The following is a 17,705-nucleotide window of genomic DNA, read 5'->3' on the forward strand; positions in this document are numbered from 1 at the left end:
ACAAGTGGGAACTACAGTTAAGATTGCTCTGCCCAGCAAAGATATCATTGAGAATCAAAGGGCAGATAAAGAGATTCCCAGACAAGACAAACCTAAAGGAGTTCATCACCACCAAACCATTATTATATGAAATGTAAAAGGGACCTAAGAAAAAGATAATCAAAACTATGAACAATAAAATGGCAATAATACATATCTATCAACAATTGAGTCTAAAAAACAAACTAAGCAAACAAGAACAGAGACAGAATCATGGATACAGAGAGTGTTTTGATGGTTGCCAGGTGGGTGTTTGGGTGAAGAAGTGATGGGATTAAGAAGTACTAATAGGTAGTTACAGAACAGCCATGGGAACGTAAAGTACAGTATAGGAAATGAAGTAGCCAAAAAACCTATACACATGACCTACGGACATGAACAAGTGTGGGGACTGCCTGAGGGAATAGGGGGTGTTGGGTGGGGAGGGCTAAAGAGGGAAAAGTTGGGACAACTGTAATAGCATAAACGAAATACAATAAAAAAAACAAAAGAAGTATGACAAAGTTAGAAAACCACATCTGTACCAGATACTAACACAGTACTGAGGTTGTTGCTTACATTCATTATGGAAGGAACTACCAATTTCAGTTCAAAGTTAGGGAATATATAAACAGGAATGATACAGGGAAAAAGGTAAAAAGGGAAAATAATTCAGGAGAGAAAAGGGCAAACTAGAGGAGCCAGTGCTTGACAAGGAAACAGGGACTAGCCATTGACAGGCACAGAGACTCCTCTACACTATAAAGAACAGAAGTAAGAAGGCTGAGTCCAGACGTGGGTCTGGTAGGAAGAACAAGCATGCAGCAGCTCTTCTCTGCTTTCTTCTATTTTCATTAAGAGGCATAGTCATAAGGTGGGGTGGGAAGTTTGGAGAGAGATACAGTAAAAAACAAGACATTTTAGAGAGCTGGGAAGGAAATTTCTAAGTCAGATAAGTATGATTTTTTAGGATGACTGATCATTTGAAGCTTGTGGTCATGAATTTAAAGCGACAAATTAACTCAGATGTATCATGTTTTCCAGCAACATTCGGGGATCCACCCAGTTAGGTGGTCAGATCCAACCAGCAAGTGCAATGGAGGGAGAGGGGAGTAAGGGAAGGAAGGAAGGATCTGAAGGACCTCGCAGATAAGGAGAAAAGTCAAGACAGGAGAATGGCAGGACACTTACAGTGAAAAAGCAATGGCGGCCAACAGATTGCTGAAAAGAGGTACTGGAGTAAGTGAATGAGAAGAACAGGAGGTAGCTCTCAAAGAGAAATGCTGGAAGTGGGTGATAAGACCTATCAAGGAAGTAGATGGCTAATGGAAGGTAGAAGCAAGGACTGCTGACCACCTGGTCAAGAGAGAGACCAGACACAGCATTTGCTGGTCATGCTGGTTGATAGAGGAGTCACCAAGAATGAATACAGAGGCAGGAGTGGAGAGAAAGACAATGAGCCAAAGCCAAGGCTGCTCACACTTTGCTGAATGCCATGCCCATGAAATCAACACAAAGAAAGGTGGCAGAGCTGGGTGACAGTCCTAACTGTGGCTCCTCAGAGGGAATTCAGGTGGTTTGAAAGTGGCACAGGTAAGCAAGGATACCTTATTCTGTCTGGCTGGAGATATAAAAAGAGAGTGGAGTAAAAACCACCTGTGTTTGACAGGCTGTAGGGAGAATGGTAACAAGGAGTCACCTGGTTCCCTTATGGAAAAGGAAGTCAAAGCCACTTCTGGTAAGACTACCAAGAGAAGCAGTCTGGCACTTATGGAGCGTGACTGGAAATATTGGATAAGGAAAAGAAATGAAGGTCTAGATCAGATTTAGAATATCAACAACAGCATGAATATAACAGTCTTGGTAATAATAGATGGACTGGGAGTCCTAATTCATCTTTGACTAAAATATTCCAAGGCCTGATTATAAAACAATTGAGGCACACTCTAAATTGGCTGTTTCTCTCCTTTTCTGAAAATAAAACCATCAGGCTGAAACTATACTACATCCATACAAGTCTGGTTAAAGTACTTCCTACAAAAGATTTTTGTGCTTATCCTAATATACTGCTCTAACCACATTTAGAACTTGCATTTTTTTTCACTTCTTGTTTTTTTTATTGTCAAAATACATTTGTCTCTATTTTCCTGCTGCCACTCTCCCCTGCCCCCTTCCCCAACCTCCTTCCCTCAATCCCTTCAGACATTGGCTTTGTCCATGGGTCCTTTATACGTGCTCCTTGACTTGACCCTTCCCTTCCCTTTCCTCACCCCCTCCTCCCTCCTTCCCTCTTGATTCAGTGGGTTTCTTTTTTCTTTCAATGTTGCTGGTTATATTTTCCTTGTTTCTTTGTTTTGTTGGTTAGGTACCACTTATAAGTGAAATCACATGATTTCTCTTTCGCCCCCCTGGCTTATTTCACTTAGCATAATGCCCTCTAGTTCCATCAATGCTGTCGCGAAGTGTAGTAATTCTTTATTTCTTTCTTCCTCCAGAGTAGTATTCCATTGTGTAAATGTACCATAGTTTTTTGACCCACTCATTTACTGATGGAGATATATGTTGCAGGACTTTCTTATTGTACATTGTGCTGCTATGAACATTATGGTGCATAGGTTCTTCTGAATTGCTGTTTTGGGATTCTTAGGGTACAATCCCAGCAGTGGAATTGCTGAGTCAAAAGGCAGTGCGGTTTTTAGTTTTTGAGGAAATTCCAAACAGTTTTCCACAGTGGCTGCACCGGTCTGCATTCCCACCAACAGTGTACTAGGGTTCCTTTTTCTACACAGCCTCTCTAGCACCCACTGTTTGTTGATCTGTTTATGATGACCATTCTGACTGGTGTGAAGCGGTATCTCACTGTGGTTTTAATTTGCATTTCTCTGATGGCTGGTGATGCTGAGCATCCTTTCATATGTCTCTGGGTCATCTGTATCTCTTCCTTGTAGAAGTGTCTGCCCAGCTCCTTTGTCCATTTTTAATTGGATTGTTTGCCTTCTTGGAGTTGTGGAGTTCTTTATACATTTTGGAGATCAAACCCCTATCTAATGTACCATTCGCAAATACATTTTCCCATACGGATGGTTCCTTTTTCATTCTGCTCATGTTTTCATTAACCATGCACAAGTTTCTTATCATGTTAATTCTATTACAGTTGTCTCAATTTTTCCCCCCTTTACCCTCCTCCACCCATCCCACTCCCATCCCCCGCTCCCACAATCAATTCCCACTCTGTTGTCCATGTCCGTGGGCCCGTTCATACATATTCTTTGTCTAGTCCCTTCCCCTTCTTTCCACCATTGTCCTCTTCCCCCTCCCCTCTGGTCACTTGCAGTCTGCTCCATGTTTCCATGGTTGTGGTTTATTTTGTTCGTTAGTTTATTTTGTTGAATAGAGTCCACTTATAGGGGAGATCATAGGGTATCTGTCTTTCATCAACTGGCTTATTTCACTTAGCTTAATATTCTCCAGTTCCATCCCTGTTGTTGCAAAAGGTAGGAGTTCCCATCTCTCTCTTTCTTTCTTTCTTAAATGTAGACTGATTTTATTTATTTTTTAATGTCAACGTTAATTATAAAATATTTAAAAAATGTGAAACCATTATAAAGTCTCAGCAATTAAACCAACATGACACCAGCACAGAAATAATCAAGTAGATCAATGAAATATAATGAGCATTCTAGAGACAAACGCATATATCTAACAATGTAATATATGATTAAGTGGATATTTCCAATCAGTGGGTAAAATAAGGCTTATTCCACAAATAAGGTGGGTGGACCACTATTACTTGAAATAAAACAAATATAGAGCCCTAATTCACACATTATACAAGAAATATTCAGATGCGTTAAAAATCAATATGCAGAATCTAAGCAGTTTTAGAAGAAAACAGAACTAATATTTTTCTTGCCCTGAAGTAAAATATTCAACCCCAGAAGCTATAAATATTGACAATATGACTTTATTAAACATTTAACTATATAGTAATATGCATATAAAAAATGTTAAAGGACAAGGACTAGAATAGGAAAGTATCTGCAACACATCTAAACAAGGGTTAATGGTTTGTTTTGTTTTCTCTTGTAGTTTAGGGAAAAAAATTCTGCAAACATTTAATCAAAAAATGGATAAAGAATACCAAAAAGTCATTTAAAGCTTTTTAAAAACAACAGAAATAGGCAAGAAATCTACAAAAACAGGTTTAGTTTCAACAAATAATAAAGGAACAATTAAAATAACGCACCATTGTCACAATCAGATTAATATGTATTAAAAATATTGGTAATTCAAGTACTGGCAACTCTGAAAGGAACTGGGTATTCCTAGAAACTTTTTCTTCATCTTAAAGCAGTCCCTTTAGCATATTTTGCAGTGCTGGTTTGGTGGCGGTGTATTCTTTTAGCCATCTTTTGTCTGGGAAACTCCTTATTTCACCTTCCATTTTAATTGAGAGCCTTGCTGGGTTGAGCAGTCTTGGTTGCAGGCCTTTGCTTTTCACGACTTGGAATACTTCTTGCCACTCCCTTCTGGCTTACAGTGTTTCTCTTGAGAAGTCAGATGCTAGCCGTGTCGGGGTTCCCTTATGTGTTAGACTACCTCTTTCTCCCTTGCTGCCTTTAGGATTCTCTGTTTGTCTTTGATATTTGTCATTTTAATGATGATGTGTCTTGGAGTGGGCCTCATTGGGTTCCTTTGGAGGGGAACCCTCTGTGCTTCCTGGACTTGTGTGACTTTTTCTCTCCTCCAGTTAGGGAAGTTTTCCATCATTACTTTTTCAGACAGGCACTCTTATCCCTTCCTCATCCTCTTCTCCTTCTGGTATCCCTATTATACGGACATGAGTACGTTTCAGGTTGTCCCGCATTTCCCTAAATGCCTCTTCCTTCTTTTTGAGTCTTTTTTCATTTTCTTGCTCTTCCTGGGAGCTTTTTTATACCTTGTCCTCCAGCTCGCTGATTCGATCCTCGGCTTCATCTGGCTTGCTCTTGATTCCTTCTGCTGTGTTCTTCAATTCAGAAATTGTATTCATTTCCTCTTGTCTCTCATTGGTAGTTTCTATGTCCTTTTTCATGCTGACATAGTTTGCAGTAAGTTCCTCGTAGTTTCCCTGCAGTTTTTTGTAATTCTCTCTGAGCTCACTGAACTCATTGAGCTTCCTTAGAACTGTTGCTTGGAACTCAATATCTGATAGTTGACTTGCCTCTATTTCATTTAGTTCTCGTTCTGCGGAGTCCTCCTTTCCCTTTGAGTGGGGCGATTTCTTTGTCTTCCCATTATTTGTGAGACTCTTCTCTTTTGCTTCTGCTTCTTAAGTTGATCTGTCTTGATTTCCTGACTTTGTGGTGTGTAGAACTTGCATTTTATAATGTCTTTCAGAGTCAAGTATGAGCCAAAAGGGAAAGAAATTAATTTATATATCCAAATTGTGTTACCCAGTTGGTTCATTCACCCACTACATTAAGCAGTCTGGGCTCTAAAACTTTTTAGTACTACCAAAAATCAAAATCATCAATAGAAATTATGATGCATTACCACTGAATCAATTAAATAACAACATGGCATTTGTTCTAAAGGCCCCCCAGGAAGGTCACACTGAGGCAAAATGAATTTATTTAAAGTCTATGTTCTAGCACCACTGTTGGAAAAAAAACCTTTTTCCTTCCCTTACCTAATAAAGCTGTATTTGCCATGGAAAAGAATGTAATTTAGGAGAATAATTAATTTAAAAGTGGTTATTAACCTTGTAGCACCAGGTGCTTAATAATGCTAGTTAAAATCAGAGGTTTTCTAAGCACTGTTCAGGAAATAAATGGATGGAAGAAGAAAAGCCACTCTGGTGTGCTCTAATGTCAAACATGTATTCATCAAATATTTAAAGGTCACCATCCCCTGAAAGAGCGAAATCATGCTATGCACCAAAGGCATGGGATGAGACAATCTCTTCTCACGGGGCGCCGAACAGCCTATCACACCAGCAAGTTACCGATCATGATTGTACAGTCTGTGTAGACCTTTCCTCCCATGAGAAATAGAGAAACCATCTACAATTATAAAATAAGCAACAATAGGAAAAGAGAGTTTTTCATTACACAATTACAAGAATATGGCTATTTTTTAAAGTACAATGTCAGTACCATTTGTCTCACTGAAAGAAAACAGGGAAGCATTCCCCACAGGTATCAGAAGAGTAAATCACACAGAATAAAGTATAAATAACTATGTTATTCTACATTACCACTATGTCTAAGTAACTCAGAGAATAAACTATGTTATTCTACATTACCACTATGTATAAGTAACTCAGAGAATAAACTATGAATAAACACCACTCAATGAAATCAGGAATTTGAGAAGCCTCATCAGAGCTAAACAAAGTAGCATCTACTTTCCTGTTCAATTCACTGTTGACTAGGCTAGGGGGAAAAAGGCACAATAGAAGAGTTTTTTAAAAACTCTAAGGTTCCATGTCATGTACTAGAAACCTGAGATTCTGTCTCAGAGAGCAAGCACAAAAAGATAATTCTCAATCAAATCCACATTTACAAGATCTAACGATAAGTCACGAGTAATCTTACCATTGCGAAAAACTTTATTAAAATCAAATCCTTGGCTTGCTAGAAAGTCAATGCTTGAGCTCTGAAACAAGAGAACACAAGATACATTTCAGTGATAAGTGGGAGGTATGTAAACAGAAGCAGAGAAGTAACTCAGGTGAGTAAACATATGCAACCAGGCAAACCACCAACATGCCAAAGGTCAGAAGACAAGGGATTTCTACCCCCAGGCTGCCAAACAATCCATTAATTTACTTAAATTACCAGGGCTCTGCTCCTTTATAGCTTACAGAAAAAATATCCTTTGTTTCACAATATTTAAGAAAGCTTTACTTAGTGAATATACATTCTCTCAATAGGCAGAAAACTCATGGTCACTGTACTAAAAGACTATTGAACAGAAATAAAATGTATTTATGTTATCTCACCCCAGGCTCCAGTTTCAGGTAGCTCACTCGAATCAGTGGCCACTTCAAATTATAAGACATCACTATTCATTTCAAATTAGATTCTGAAAACCCAAAATCTTAACTGGATGTTCTTTACATTCAAGATGAAAATAGTAAAAGTTTCCAGTAATAAGATTTATTAAACAAACAGCTCAAACCTAGAGTGAGTCAAAATATGTAAGGAAATTTAAATAAAGATATTAAGTAAATAAATTACACAAGGTACACAAAAATGGCAAAATCACAAAGTCCTTAAACGGGCTGAAGAGAGGGAAACATTACTGTAGCAACTGTAATTTTACTCTTAAGTCTGAACATGAAAGAGCAAAGCATTTGAATTATGTTAATCTGACCCCTGACAGAACTACCTTTCCTGAATTTTACTTTGACATTATGTCATTAATCTAGATCAAGGGGCACAGCACTCTCCCATTAAATTCATTACAGTATTCACTTGAGAAATTACAGATGTGGTCTTCTACATTAGTGATTTCTTTGTGATAATGGAAGGGGAAATGTTCTGAGGTCTCTAATCTGAGCAACGCTGACCTCCTGAGCCCTGGTTTGTTTTGATCCTATGGCCACAGATTATGTATTTTCCCCTTTTCTTAGCTGGTAGAAAGCTGAGAGACAAAGAGTGGAGACTTTCTTTGGCATGAATTCTGTGCTGTAATCGTACTATGGTAATCATATCTCCATTTTTTTCTTCCAATTTTTTTGTACTCTTCCATTAAAAGGTAAATAAAATATGTATCTTTGTTAATTAGCCAACACAAACTCTTCTTCAAATATGGTGGGATATAAAACACACACACACACACACACACGTGTACATTTACATCATTTTCCATCATGTCCAGGTTTTCTATGGTTTAAAATAAGCAACTTTTCTCACAACAATTTCCCTTTTTATCCTGTTCTGAACAAAGACTCAATGTCTTCTGACTTGGCCACAAGCCTCCTTGCCCATGTAGCCTTGTAATTCTGCCCACCTATATATACCATCACTGACAGAGGCACTGAAAGGTGAACTAAGGAAAGGCATTCTTCTCCCTCCTGTAACTAGATTCTAAACATCCCAACTTCCTTCCCTTTAAAGATCCAGAGTCAAAGATTCATCTATTACATTTCTGAAGCTATGTATTTTCCAGTCAAACACCCTTTACATTGCATAACACTGTAAACGTGCCTAATGTCACTGAACTTAAAACTACTAAAAATAATAGCCTTCTCTTTGAAAATCAAGATGGCGGAGGAGTGAGGGGGAAGTCACACTGACCTCCTCTCAGGACCAACCTGGAATTAAAACTAAATTGTGGAGAAATCACCTGGAACAAACAACTGAACAACAGCGAGAGAAAAGCTTTGTAATGTTCGAAACAGAAGCATCGGCTTTAGCGCAATCTAACTGGTAAGGAGTGCGGTAGAAACTGGAGATGGCAGGCAGGGCGCTGATGGGTGGCAGCACCAGAAGGATATTGAAACAGGCAGTTGGATCCCCCTGAGAAGAGCAGGGTCTAAACCTTAAGCAGGGATCGCTAGCCTACACCACCAGAGCCCAAAAAGTACACAGAAAACAGCCAGCTGCGAAAAGCAGCAGGGTTGCTCTCTGCCAGAGACAGGAGGCCGGAGACACAAGGAACCATTTAAAGGGCCAACGCATACATTTTTATTTGCAGACACTTACCCTGGTCTCTGGTAAAGGTGGGGCAGAGTGGGCTAGAGACACCTGAGACTGGGGAAGTAGGCTTTGGAGAGAGAACTGAGAGAGTAGCCAGTGGGATCTCAGTGCTGACTCATCCCCCATGTGGCAGCAGCAATCTTGCTCAGGTGGAGACCACTGCCCCTGAGCGGCAGCAGCATCAGAGTACCCAATAACCCCATCCCCCCGTTGGGATTACACCCTACCCTGTGCTAAGCCGCCTGCTCAGTGCAGACTGTCATCCACGGATAGCAGATCCCTGGCTACAGGGGGTGCAGAGAGGTCTGGAGACACTTGAGGAGAGACTGGAGATGGAGGCTTTGGGGAGAAAACGGAGAAAAGTAGCTGGCAGGACCCCAGTGCTGACTCCACCCCCATACAGCAGCAGCATGAGATGACCCAATAACCCCGCCCCCAAGAGGGATTACACCCTGCCCTGAGGTATCTAAGAAGGCCTGCTGAATGCAGAGTGACTAGATTAACAGCTGAAAGAGACAGCCATAGACAGTAGATTCCTGGAAGTCTCAAACAGACTGTCTAAGGTCAGACAGGGTCAACATCTGACATCATCAGAGGCAGAACCAGAAGAAAAAAAACAAACAAACAGCGGTCTCCTACCATAGAAGTTCACACCACAAAGTCAGGAAATCAAGACAGATCAACTTAAGAAGCAGAAGCAAAAGAGAAGAGTCTCACAAATAATGGGAAGACAAAGAAATCGCCCCACTCAAAGGGAAAGGAGGACTCCGCAGAACGAGAACTAAATGAAATAGAGGCAAGTCAACTATCAGATATTGAGTTCCAAGCAACAGTTCTAAGGAAGCTCAATGAGTTCAGTGAGCTCAGAGAGAATTACAAAAAACTGCAGGGAAACTACGAGGAACTTACTGCAAACTATGTCAGCATGAAAAAGGACATAGAAACTACCAATGAGAGACAAGAGGAAATGAATACAATTTCTGAATTGAAGAACACAGCAGAAGGAATCAAGAGCAAGCCAGATGAAGCCGAGGATCGAATCAGCGAGCTGGAGGACAAGGTATAAAAAAGCTCCCAGGAAGAGCAAGAAAATGAAAAAAGACTCAAAAAGAAGGAAGAGGCATTTAGGGAAATGCGGGACAACCTGAAACGTACTCATGTCCGTATAATAGGGATACCAGAAGGAGAAGAGGATGAGGAAGGGATAAGAGTGCCTGTCTGAAAAAGTAATGATGGAAAACTTCCCTAACTGGAGGAGAGAAAAAGTCACACAAGTCCAGGAAGCACAGAGGGTTCCCCTCCAAAGGAACCCAATGAGGCCCACTCCAAGACACATCATCATTAAAATGACAAATATCAAAGACAAACAGAGAATCCTAAAGGCAGCAAGGGAGAAAGAGGTAGTCTAACACATAAGGGAACCCCGACACGGCTAGCATCTGACTTCTCAAGAGAAACACTGTAAGCCAGAAGGGAGTGGCAAGAAGTATTCCAAGTCGTGAAAAGCAAAGGCCTGCAACCAAGACTGCTCAACCCAGCAAGGCTCTCAATTAAAATGGAAGGTGAAATAAGGAGTTTCCCAGACAAAAGATGGCTAAAAGAATACACCGCCACCAAACCAGCACTGCAAAATATGCTAAAGGGACTGCTTTAAGATGAAGAAAAAGTTTCTAGGAATACCCAGTTCCTTTCAGAGTTGCCAGTACTTGAATTACCAATATTTTTAATACATATTAATCTGATTGTGACAATGGTGCGTTATTTTAATTGTTCCTTTATTATTTGTTGAAACTAAACCTGTTTTTGTAGATTTCTTGCCTATTTCTGTTGTTTTTAAAAAGCTTTAAATGACTTTTTGGTATTCTTTATCCATTTTTTGATTAAATGTTTGCAGAATTTTTTTCCCTAAACTACAAGAGAAAACAAAACAAACCATTAACCCTTGTTTAGATGTGTTGCAGATACTTTCCTATTCTAGTCCTTGTCCTTTAACATTTTTTATATGCATATTACTATATAGTTAAATGTTTAATAAAGTCATATTGTCAATATTTATAGCTTCTGGGGTTGAATATTTTACTTCAGGGCAAGAAAAATATTAGTTCTGTTTTCTTCTAAAACTGCTTAGATTCTGCATATTGATTTTTAACGCATCTGAATATTTCTTGTATAATGTGTGAATTAGGGCTCTATATTTGTTTTATTTCAAGTAATAGTGGTCCACCCACCTTATTTGTGGAATAAGCCTTATTTTACCCACTGATTGGAAATATCCACTTAATCATATATTACATTGTTAGATATATGCGTTTGTCTCTAGAATGCTCATTATATTTCATTGATCTACTTGATTATTTCTGTGCTGGTGTCATGTTGGTTTAATTGCTGAGACTTTATAATGGTTTCACATTTTTTAAATATTTTATAATTAACGTTGACATTAAAAAATAAATAAAATCAGTCTACATTTAAGAAAGAAAGAAAGAGAGAGATGGGAACTCCTACCTTTTGCAACAACAGGGATGGAACTGGAGAATATTAAGCTAAGTGAAATAAGCCAGTTGATGAAAGACAGATACCCTATGATCTCCCCTATAAGTGGACTCTATTCAACAAAATAAACTAACGAACAAAATAAACCACAACCATGGAAACATGGAGCAGACTGCAAGTGACCAGAGGGGAGGGGGAAGAGGACAATGGTGGAAAGAAGGGGAAGGGACTAGACAAAGAATATGTATGAACGGGCCCACGGACATGGACAACAGAGTGGGAATTGATTGTGGGAGCGGGGGATGGGAGTGGGATGGGTGGAGGAGGGTAAAGGGGGGAAAAATTGAGACAACTGTAATAGAATTAACATGATTTTTGAAAAAACTACTAAAAATAGTAAATTTTATGTATTTTTTACTATAATTTTTTTTAATCCTTTGAATCAATGAAATCTATTTGTAGTTTACTATCCACTATGTTTGATTTGTGCAAAATGTACCATATTCAGGATTCAAGAGCGGAGTACAGCTATTTGGGAGGACAATTCCACTGCTAGAAAATCTGTCCTATAAAAATACTCCTGTAAAAAGAAATCAACAGAGACAAGAGGGAAGGGGGGGCAGGGAAAGGGGAGGGAAGGGGAAAGTCAAGGAACACATAGCAAGGACTCATGGACAAAACCAAAGGGGAAGAGCTGAGGGAGGGAAGATGGGAGGAGGCAAGGGAAAGAGGTGGGGGGAAGGCAGAGACAAATGTATTTAAAAAGTAAATAAATTAATTAAAAAAAAAATACTCCTGTATATACATAAAAATATATTGTCACTGGATTTGACTATAGCACTGTTTAAATTGGGAACCACTGGAAAGCTTCTATATTCCAATTCAATAAATTTATACATATCTGTACTATCAAATATAAAGACACACTGAGTGAAAAAGGCAAATTATATAAAATATATTAGGATTCTGTATATATTAAAGAAAAAGCAAAAATTCTGTATGTATGTGTAGACATATGGATATATATACACATACATATAAAAATCTGGGGAAAAAGGTAATGGGGAAGAGGTTTGGAAAAGAGAGTATTTAAAAAAAACAACTCATTTTTCACTCTATGGATGGCAGTGATTTTTCACAACCATGTGTGTATTATCTTCCATTATTTCAACTACAGATGTTCAGCCAGAAAAAGGAAGAGAAGAAGAAAAAGAAGAGATAAAAAACAATCTAAATGCTACGCAATTTTGCCTGTCATTCCACAGGATGGGTACATTCACCGGGATGTGTTTGGTTCTCAGTCTGCCCATCCCTCCATAGCCTGCCTAGTGTGTGAGTGCCTCACAGTGAGTACAGACACTTACTTGTCAAAGAGCTTATTCGGTTGTTTTACCCATCCTTCATATCCATCTACTTTAAGGGTGATAAGAGTTTTTGAAAAGTGATTTTTGACTAGACACAATTTTCACCCTACTTGCTGACTCTAGACCCTAACTCCCTTATGAGACTATGCTACAGTCATAGAATTTTAAACAAAACAAAAACCACCTTAGATGGAGAAAAGAAAGAAAATTCAAAGATACTTTCATTTACCTTATCCATACAAATTACAAGTTTAGATACTGAGTCTAAACCTTTTCTCTGTCTTTGCTCTTCCTGACCAGAGAGTTAGTGTTTTTATTCCACTTTCCATTTTAAATATTAGTCTCTGGCTTGCCTTCAAGTCTATACCTTTTTCTTTTTTAAGGAGTGGATAACTAGAACTGTATGAAGTGTTCCAGGTATAGCCACAACATGATGTGTACAATGGACAGAGTTCTTCTGAACTGTTTCAATATGTTTCCTAGAATAACTATATTTGCATTGATCTTTTAGAACAGAGAGTGATCCCTAAGGTGTCTCAATGCCCCTTTTTCTTAAGTTCAATTTTTTTTTTAATTTACTTATTTTTAGAGGGAGGGAGGGAGAAAGAGAGGGATACAAACATCAATGTGTGGTTCTTTCTCGAGCACCCCCAACCAGGGACCTGGCCTGGAACCCAAGCATATGTCCTGACTGGCAATCGAACCAGTAACCCTTTGGTTTGCAGACCAGCATTCAATCCACTAAGCCACACCAGCCAGGGCTTAGGTTCAATTTTTTTAAATTTCATATTTAAGTGAAATCATACAGTATTTGTTTTTCTCTATTGGATTTACTTCACCTAGAAGTTTATAAATGAACAGTGTATAAAAATGCACTGATTTTTGAATATTAATTTTGATTCCTGCTAATTTACTGGATTTGATTATTATCAAGAGTTTTTTGGTGGAATCTTTAGGGTTTTGGTTTTTTTTATCCCCTGGCTAAAGCCATGGAGCCCACTTTAAGTAACTAACTGTCTTCTGATACTGCTGGAAAACTACAGCAACACAAATTTCCAAACTGAGCCTATTTTTCTCTCAGTGAAGACTCTACAAACACTATTTACTTAAGTATCCCATACTAGGTGACTATGAAATAGCTGTTAACTAATTGCAGGGTAAAGAAAATATCAACTATGGTTTATTTGCTAATTTAAGGAAACAGGTTACAAGACTAAAATTACCTTCACCTTTTTTCTTCAGCTCCAGGCATAACTGAGGTTATCCCTCAATTTCATTTGCTTATATCTTACCTTATTGCAGAAAGAATTTGACATGACTCAGTCATTCAGAAGCCTACCCTTCAAGATTTCTTAAATGCACTACTACTTACATGCAGGAGAAAGGAAAGTCAGGAAGACTCAAATGAACTAATGTTGCTATTGGGTGAGAAGCTAGGGCACAAGACTATAAGGGGAAAAAAATTAACACTCATCTTTAATCACATATCTACTATTTTACACTAAAACACTTATTTACATCCTCCTTATCCATTATAACAGATTATTAAGAGGAAAGAAAAAGGAAATTGATATTTACTGAGTGTCTACCAGGTCAGCTACAACAACCTTAAAGAGGATGTATAAGGGGCAATCTCCCATATGCTTATCCTGGCTCATACAGTAAGCCCTCTCCTCCTCTGGAGGACAGTTTCTTTCCACCCTTCCTTTCCTAATTGATAAGCTTGGAAAAAGGAACTAGGGGTATGCAGTATAGCTCGTTCAGGGTTCCCTCTTTTTAGGATACACATATACTCTACTCTTTCAGGAAAAAAAGTTCTACTTTTGGAGGTGGATGCACAAAGAATGAGATGGGAAGAAGCCTGCAGATCCTGAACTGTAAGTTCAATTCAGGTGTAAGATATTAAAATCCCAAAAAGAGCTGCATTACAAAGTCAAGTTGTCAAAGCCATTCTATGGCTATACTTGGAACACTTCATGCAGTTCTCAAAGTTTTACTAATAAATAAAGCTCATGTTCTGGTTTCTGCCTGTCTCTTGCATCTTATTCCTTAATTCATTCCAAAGTAAAGGGGGAGATAGCAGTATAATTAAGTTACAACCCTAAAACTGAAGGTCAGAAAGGTAAAATGGTTTGCCCAAAGCCCAAAGTTAGTGGCAGAACCAAATTTTAAAGAGAATTCTGATTCCACATATTCACACTGACTAATCAGCAAGTCATAACAGAAAAAACCACCAAAACAAAATTCAATTATGCTACTAACCTGACAAACAAATTTGACATCTGGCGAGGATCTATTGAAGGGTTTCGGGAAAACATAGAAGTTAAATGACTTTATTATATACCTGGAAAGATCAGATAAAAGGTGATTTAGGGGGTTACATTACACCATGACAAAAGAATTCCCACCACTTGTTAAAACAACCTACTTTGAATTTATGTAGTCATACTTAAAAGTGCAAAGGCCAAACTGAAACAGCAAAAAGTCCATGGAATGCTGGAAAAGGGAAATAAAACATTTGTCAAAAAAATGTTATATATTCTACTGAGCAACACTATTCTCAATTAGGTGGTCTTTCTAATTACTCAAATTGACCTTGGCAGAATACATCTGATCAGAACAGATTACAGATTATGTATTAGAAGCATTATTAAGTTTCATACATTTCTTAATGCTTTTCGCAATTAAGCACCTATCCACCATCCAGAGCATTTTAGACCTATTTCCAAATGATCAAAATAACCATATATTTCCTATAAATCAAATTAACAGTGAAAATACTAAACCTTCCCCCAACATGTTTTCCAGCAAACAATTATTTTTGCTGTTGTTTTAAATAACAATAAAGTATTGGTTCATAGCCGGGGTTGAAAAGTCAATCTGCTAGTTTAATGATTATATTTCTCTACAATTCAACGTAAGGAGGACCAACATTGGGGAAAAAAGATTTTCTACCACATCCACTTACCTTTTTAAGCTTCTGATACCTTTCTTCCGGAGTGTCAAAACCATTTGTTAATGCAGTGACCGAAGGTCCATCACTGATTCCTAGATTTTAAGAAATAAAATTCTTAGTAAACACTAATGTAAAAATGGCAATCAACTATTCAATGGCTCTATAATTTTACATTCTCACGAATTACAAAGTGCTCCTTACTTCACTTTTTCAAAATCAGCATTCATTCCACTGGCTACCAAGCTAAACTCCATAATAAGGAATTTAGAGATAGGAATTTTTCAATTTGAGATTAGGCAGTTTCAGCAACTACAACAGGTTTCAAAAAGCAGTAATTATTTAAATTACTATGATAAAGTTGTGTTGCTTTCAAAATTTAACACACACTCTGATATCAGCAAACTCTTACAGTATATTACTGTTAGGGTCTTAGTGTTGACCAACAGTTTGGAGTAACATCTACACAACGAAAGTATTTTCAAGGCCAAGAGAAAATGATTTCTGGTGAAAACTCTTAGCTTCCCACAGAATTGACTCCAACTAGAAAAGGCACGTATAATTAAAATGAAGGAATCCCAGTATGGATTCCTTTAGAAAGAGCTGACGAGTTTTTTAAATATGTAAAATCAGATAGTGAAAGTGATGCCTATATCGAACATAGTCTCCTGTTCATACCACCTTCAACAATTTAAAAATTAGTCTTTGACCCAAAGGAAAAAAAATCTTTGCAATTTTAAGTGTTGGTGAAGTACTACACACCAATGTCAAGGTAGGCAATGAACACTTCCACAAATGCATAAAGCATGACCCTGAAGTCAGTCACAAAGGGCAAATATTGTATGACTCCACTTACAGAAAGGCCTAGAATAGTCAAATTCATAGAGACAGAAACAGTGGTTACCAGAGGCAGGGAGAGGCAGGGAGGAATTGGAAGTTGTTGATCAATGTGCAGACTTTCAGTTTAGGAAAATGTAATTGTTGTGGAGCTGGATGCAGAACAATGTTAATGTACCTAATGACAGTGAACTATAAAACTACTTAAAAATGGGTAAAATGGCCAATTTTACGTTATGTATATTTTACCCCCCCACACCAAAAAACCCTGACCCTAAACGTCAAGCTCTCTACCACCTAGCTGTTAAAATGCACTAAACAGCATTAAAACCATATTGTCTCTGCAGCTCTCAGTGCACCAATAATCACGAACCCACTTCCCTGCTTTTGAAATGTTTTAGAGGAAATGTTGAGACTTGTGGAACTTGCCCAAGGATATAAACAGGGAAAAGGGGCCCGAAAGCAAAAGTCAGGGGCAGGGTGTCAGGAATCATCCTAGCTACGCAATGAAAGGTGCCGGCCTCAAGCTTGCAAGTGAGGGATACCTGAAAACTCCCCATCGATGGCAAGGAAGTCCGCTTCCTCAATGGCCTGGTACACTTTATGAAGATTACTCTTAAAATCTGCGGAGAAACCGAGAAGAAGCTCAGAACCGGTGGCCTGGCTGCCTGCACACGAGCGCCTAAAGGGAGAGGGAAGGACGATCGAGGAACTCCAAAGGCCTGGGGCCGGAGGACAAGTCCTGGAGGGACGCAAGGAATGGAGAGCGTAAAGTCTCCGAATGATGCATGGGCCGAAAGGGAACAAGGACTGAGGGTATACGGACCAGGAAGAAGCAGTCCTGAGGGGTGGCAGGGCAGAAGAACTAGGCCCCGAAGGGCGGACGGGCCAGAGAGAGACAAGCCCCCAAGAGGCACACAGGGTTAGGGGGGCAAACTCCTGAGAGGCTGCCTCAGCCCCAGGCCTATCAAGCATATTGGCCGACCGTGGCCCGGGCCTAGTAGACCAAGTGAGGGGGACAGTCGGGACGCGGGGAGTTGCACGCCGGACACGCACTGCTCCTGATTATCTCCATTCTGCAGGGAGGCCGGAACCCGGCTCCGCCCGGGCCGAACCAGTTTGTTCTACTCGCAGAGTTCCGCGGCGACGGCACCGGCGAGGAAGGTAGCAGTGGCAGAGACCCCGGCAGCGAGTTCCGGAAACAGCGCGCGCCGGCGCGCGTCACGTGCTCCTGCGTCACGGCGGGGGCGGGGTCAGGGCTGTGCTCCCGTCACTCCTTCTAGGGATAGAGGAGGGGCGTGGCTATCGAAGTCCCCAAGGCGTGGTCTAACTTGTGAGACCAGGTCGTGGGGT

General features: G+C 39.4%; 1 protein-coding gene across 3 annotated transcripts in view; it reads right to left on the reverse strand.

Moving 5' to 3' along the window:
- The window catches only part of PARN (poly(A)-specific ribonuclease), a 173,095-nt gene extending 155,516 nt beyond the window's left edge, over window positions 1–17,579 (reverse strand). For all 3 annotated transcript variants that reach the window (XM_054589602.1, XM_054589603.1, XM_054589604.1), the window contains exons 1-6: window positions 17,409–17,579; window positions 16,898–16,975; window positions 15,531–15,610; window positions 14,991–15,058; window positions 14,825–14,906; window positions 6,597–6,657 (exon numbers count right to left, since the gene is read on the reverse strand). In XM_054589602.1, the coding sequence (XP_054445577.1) occupies window positions 6,597–6,657; window positions 14,825–14,906; window positions 14,991–15,058; window positions 15,531–15,610; window positions 16,898–16,975; window positions 17,409–17,427 (388 nt within the window). In that variant the 5' untranslated portion in view covers window positions 17,428–17,579. The remainder of the gene's footprint in view (window positions 1–6,596; window positions 6,658–14,824; window positions 14,907–14,990; window positions 15,059–15,530; window positions 15,611–16,897; window positions 16,976–17,408) is intronic.
- Between the last annotated feature and the right edge of the window lie 126 nt (window positions 17,580–17,705).

This window comes from Pteronotus mesoamericanus, unplaced genomic scaffold, assembly GCF_021234165.1.
Source record: "Pteronotus mesoamericanus isolate MK-2021 breed Mesoamerican mustached bat unplaced genomic scaffold, CSHL_Meso_final scaffold_167, whole genome shotgun sequence".
In the NCBI taxonomy this organism is placed as follows: domain Eukaryota; kingdom Metazoa; phylum Chordata; class Mammalia; order Chiroptera; family Mormoopidae; genus Pteronotus; species Pteronotus mesoamericanus.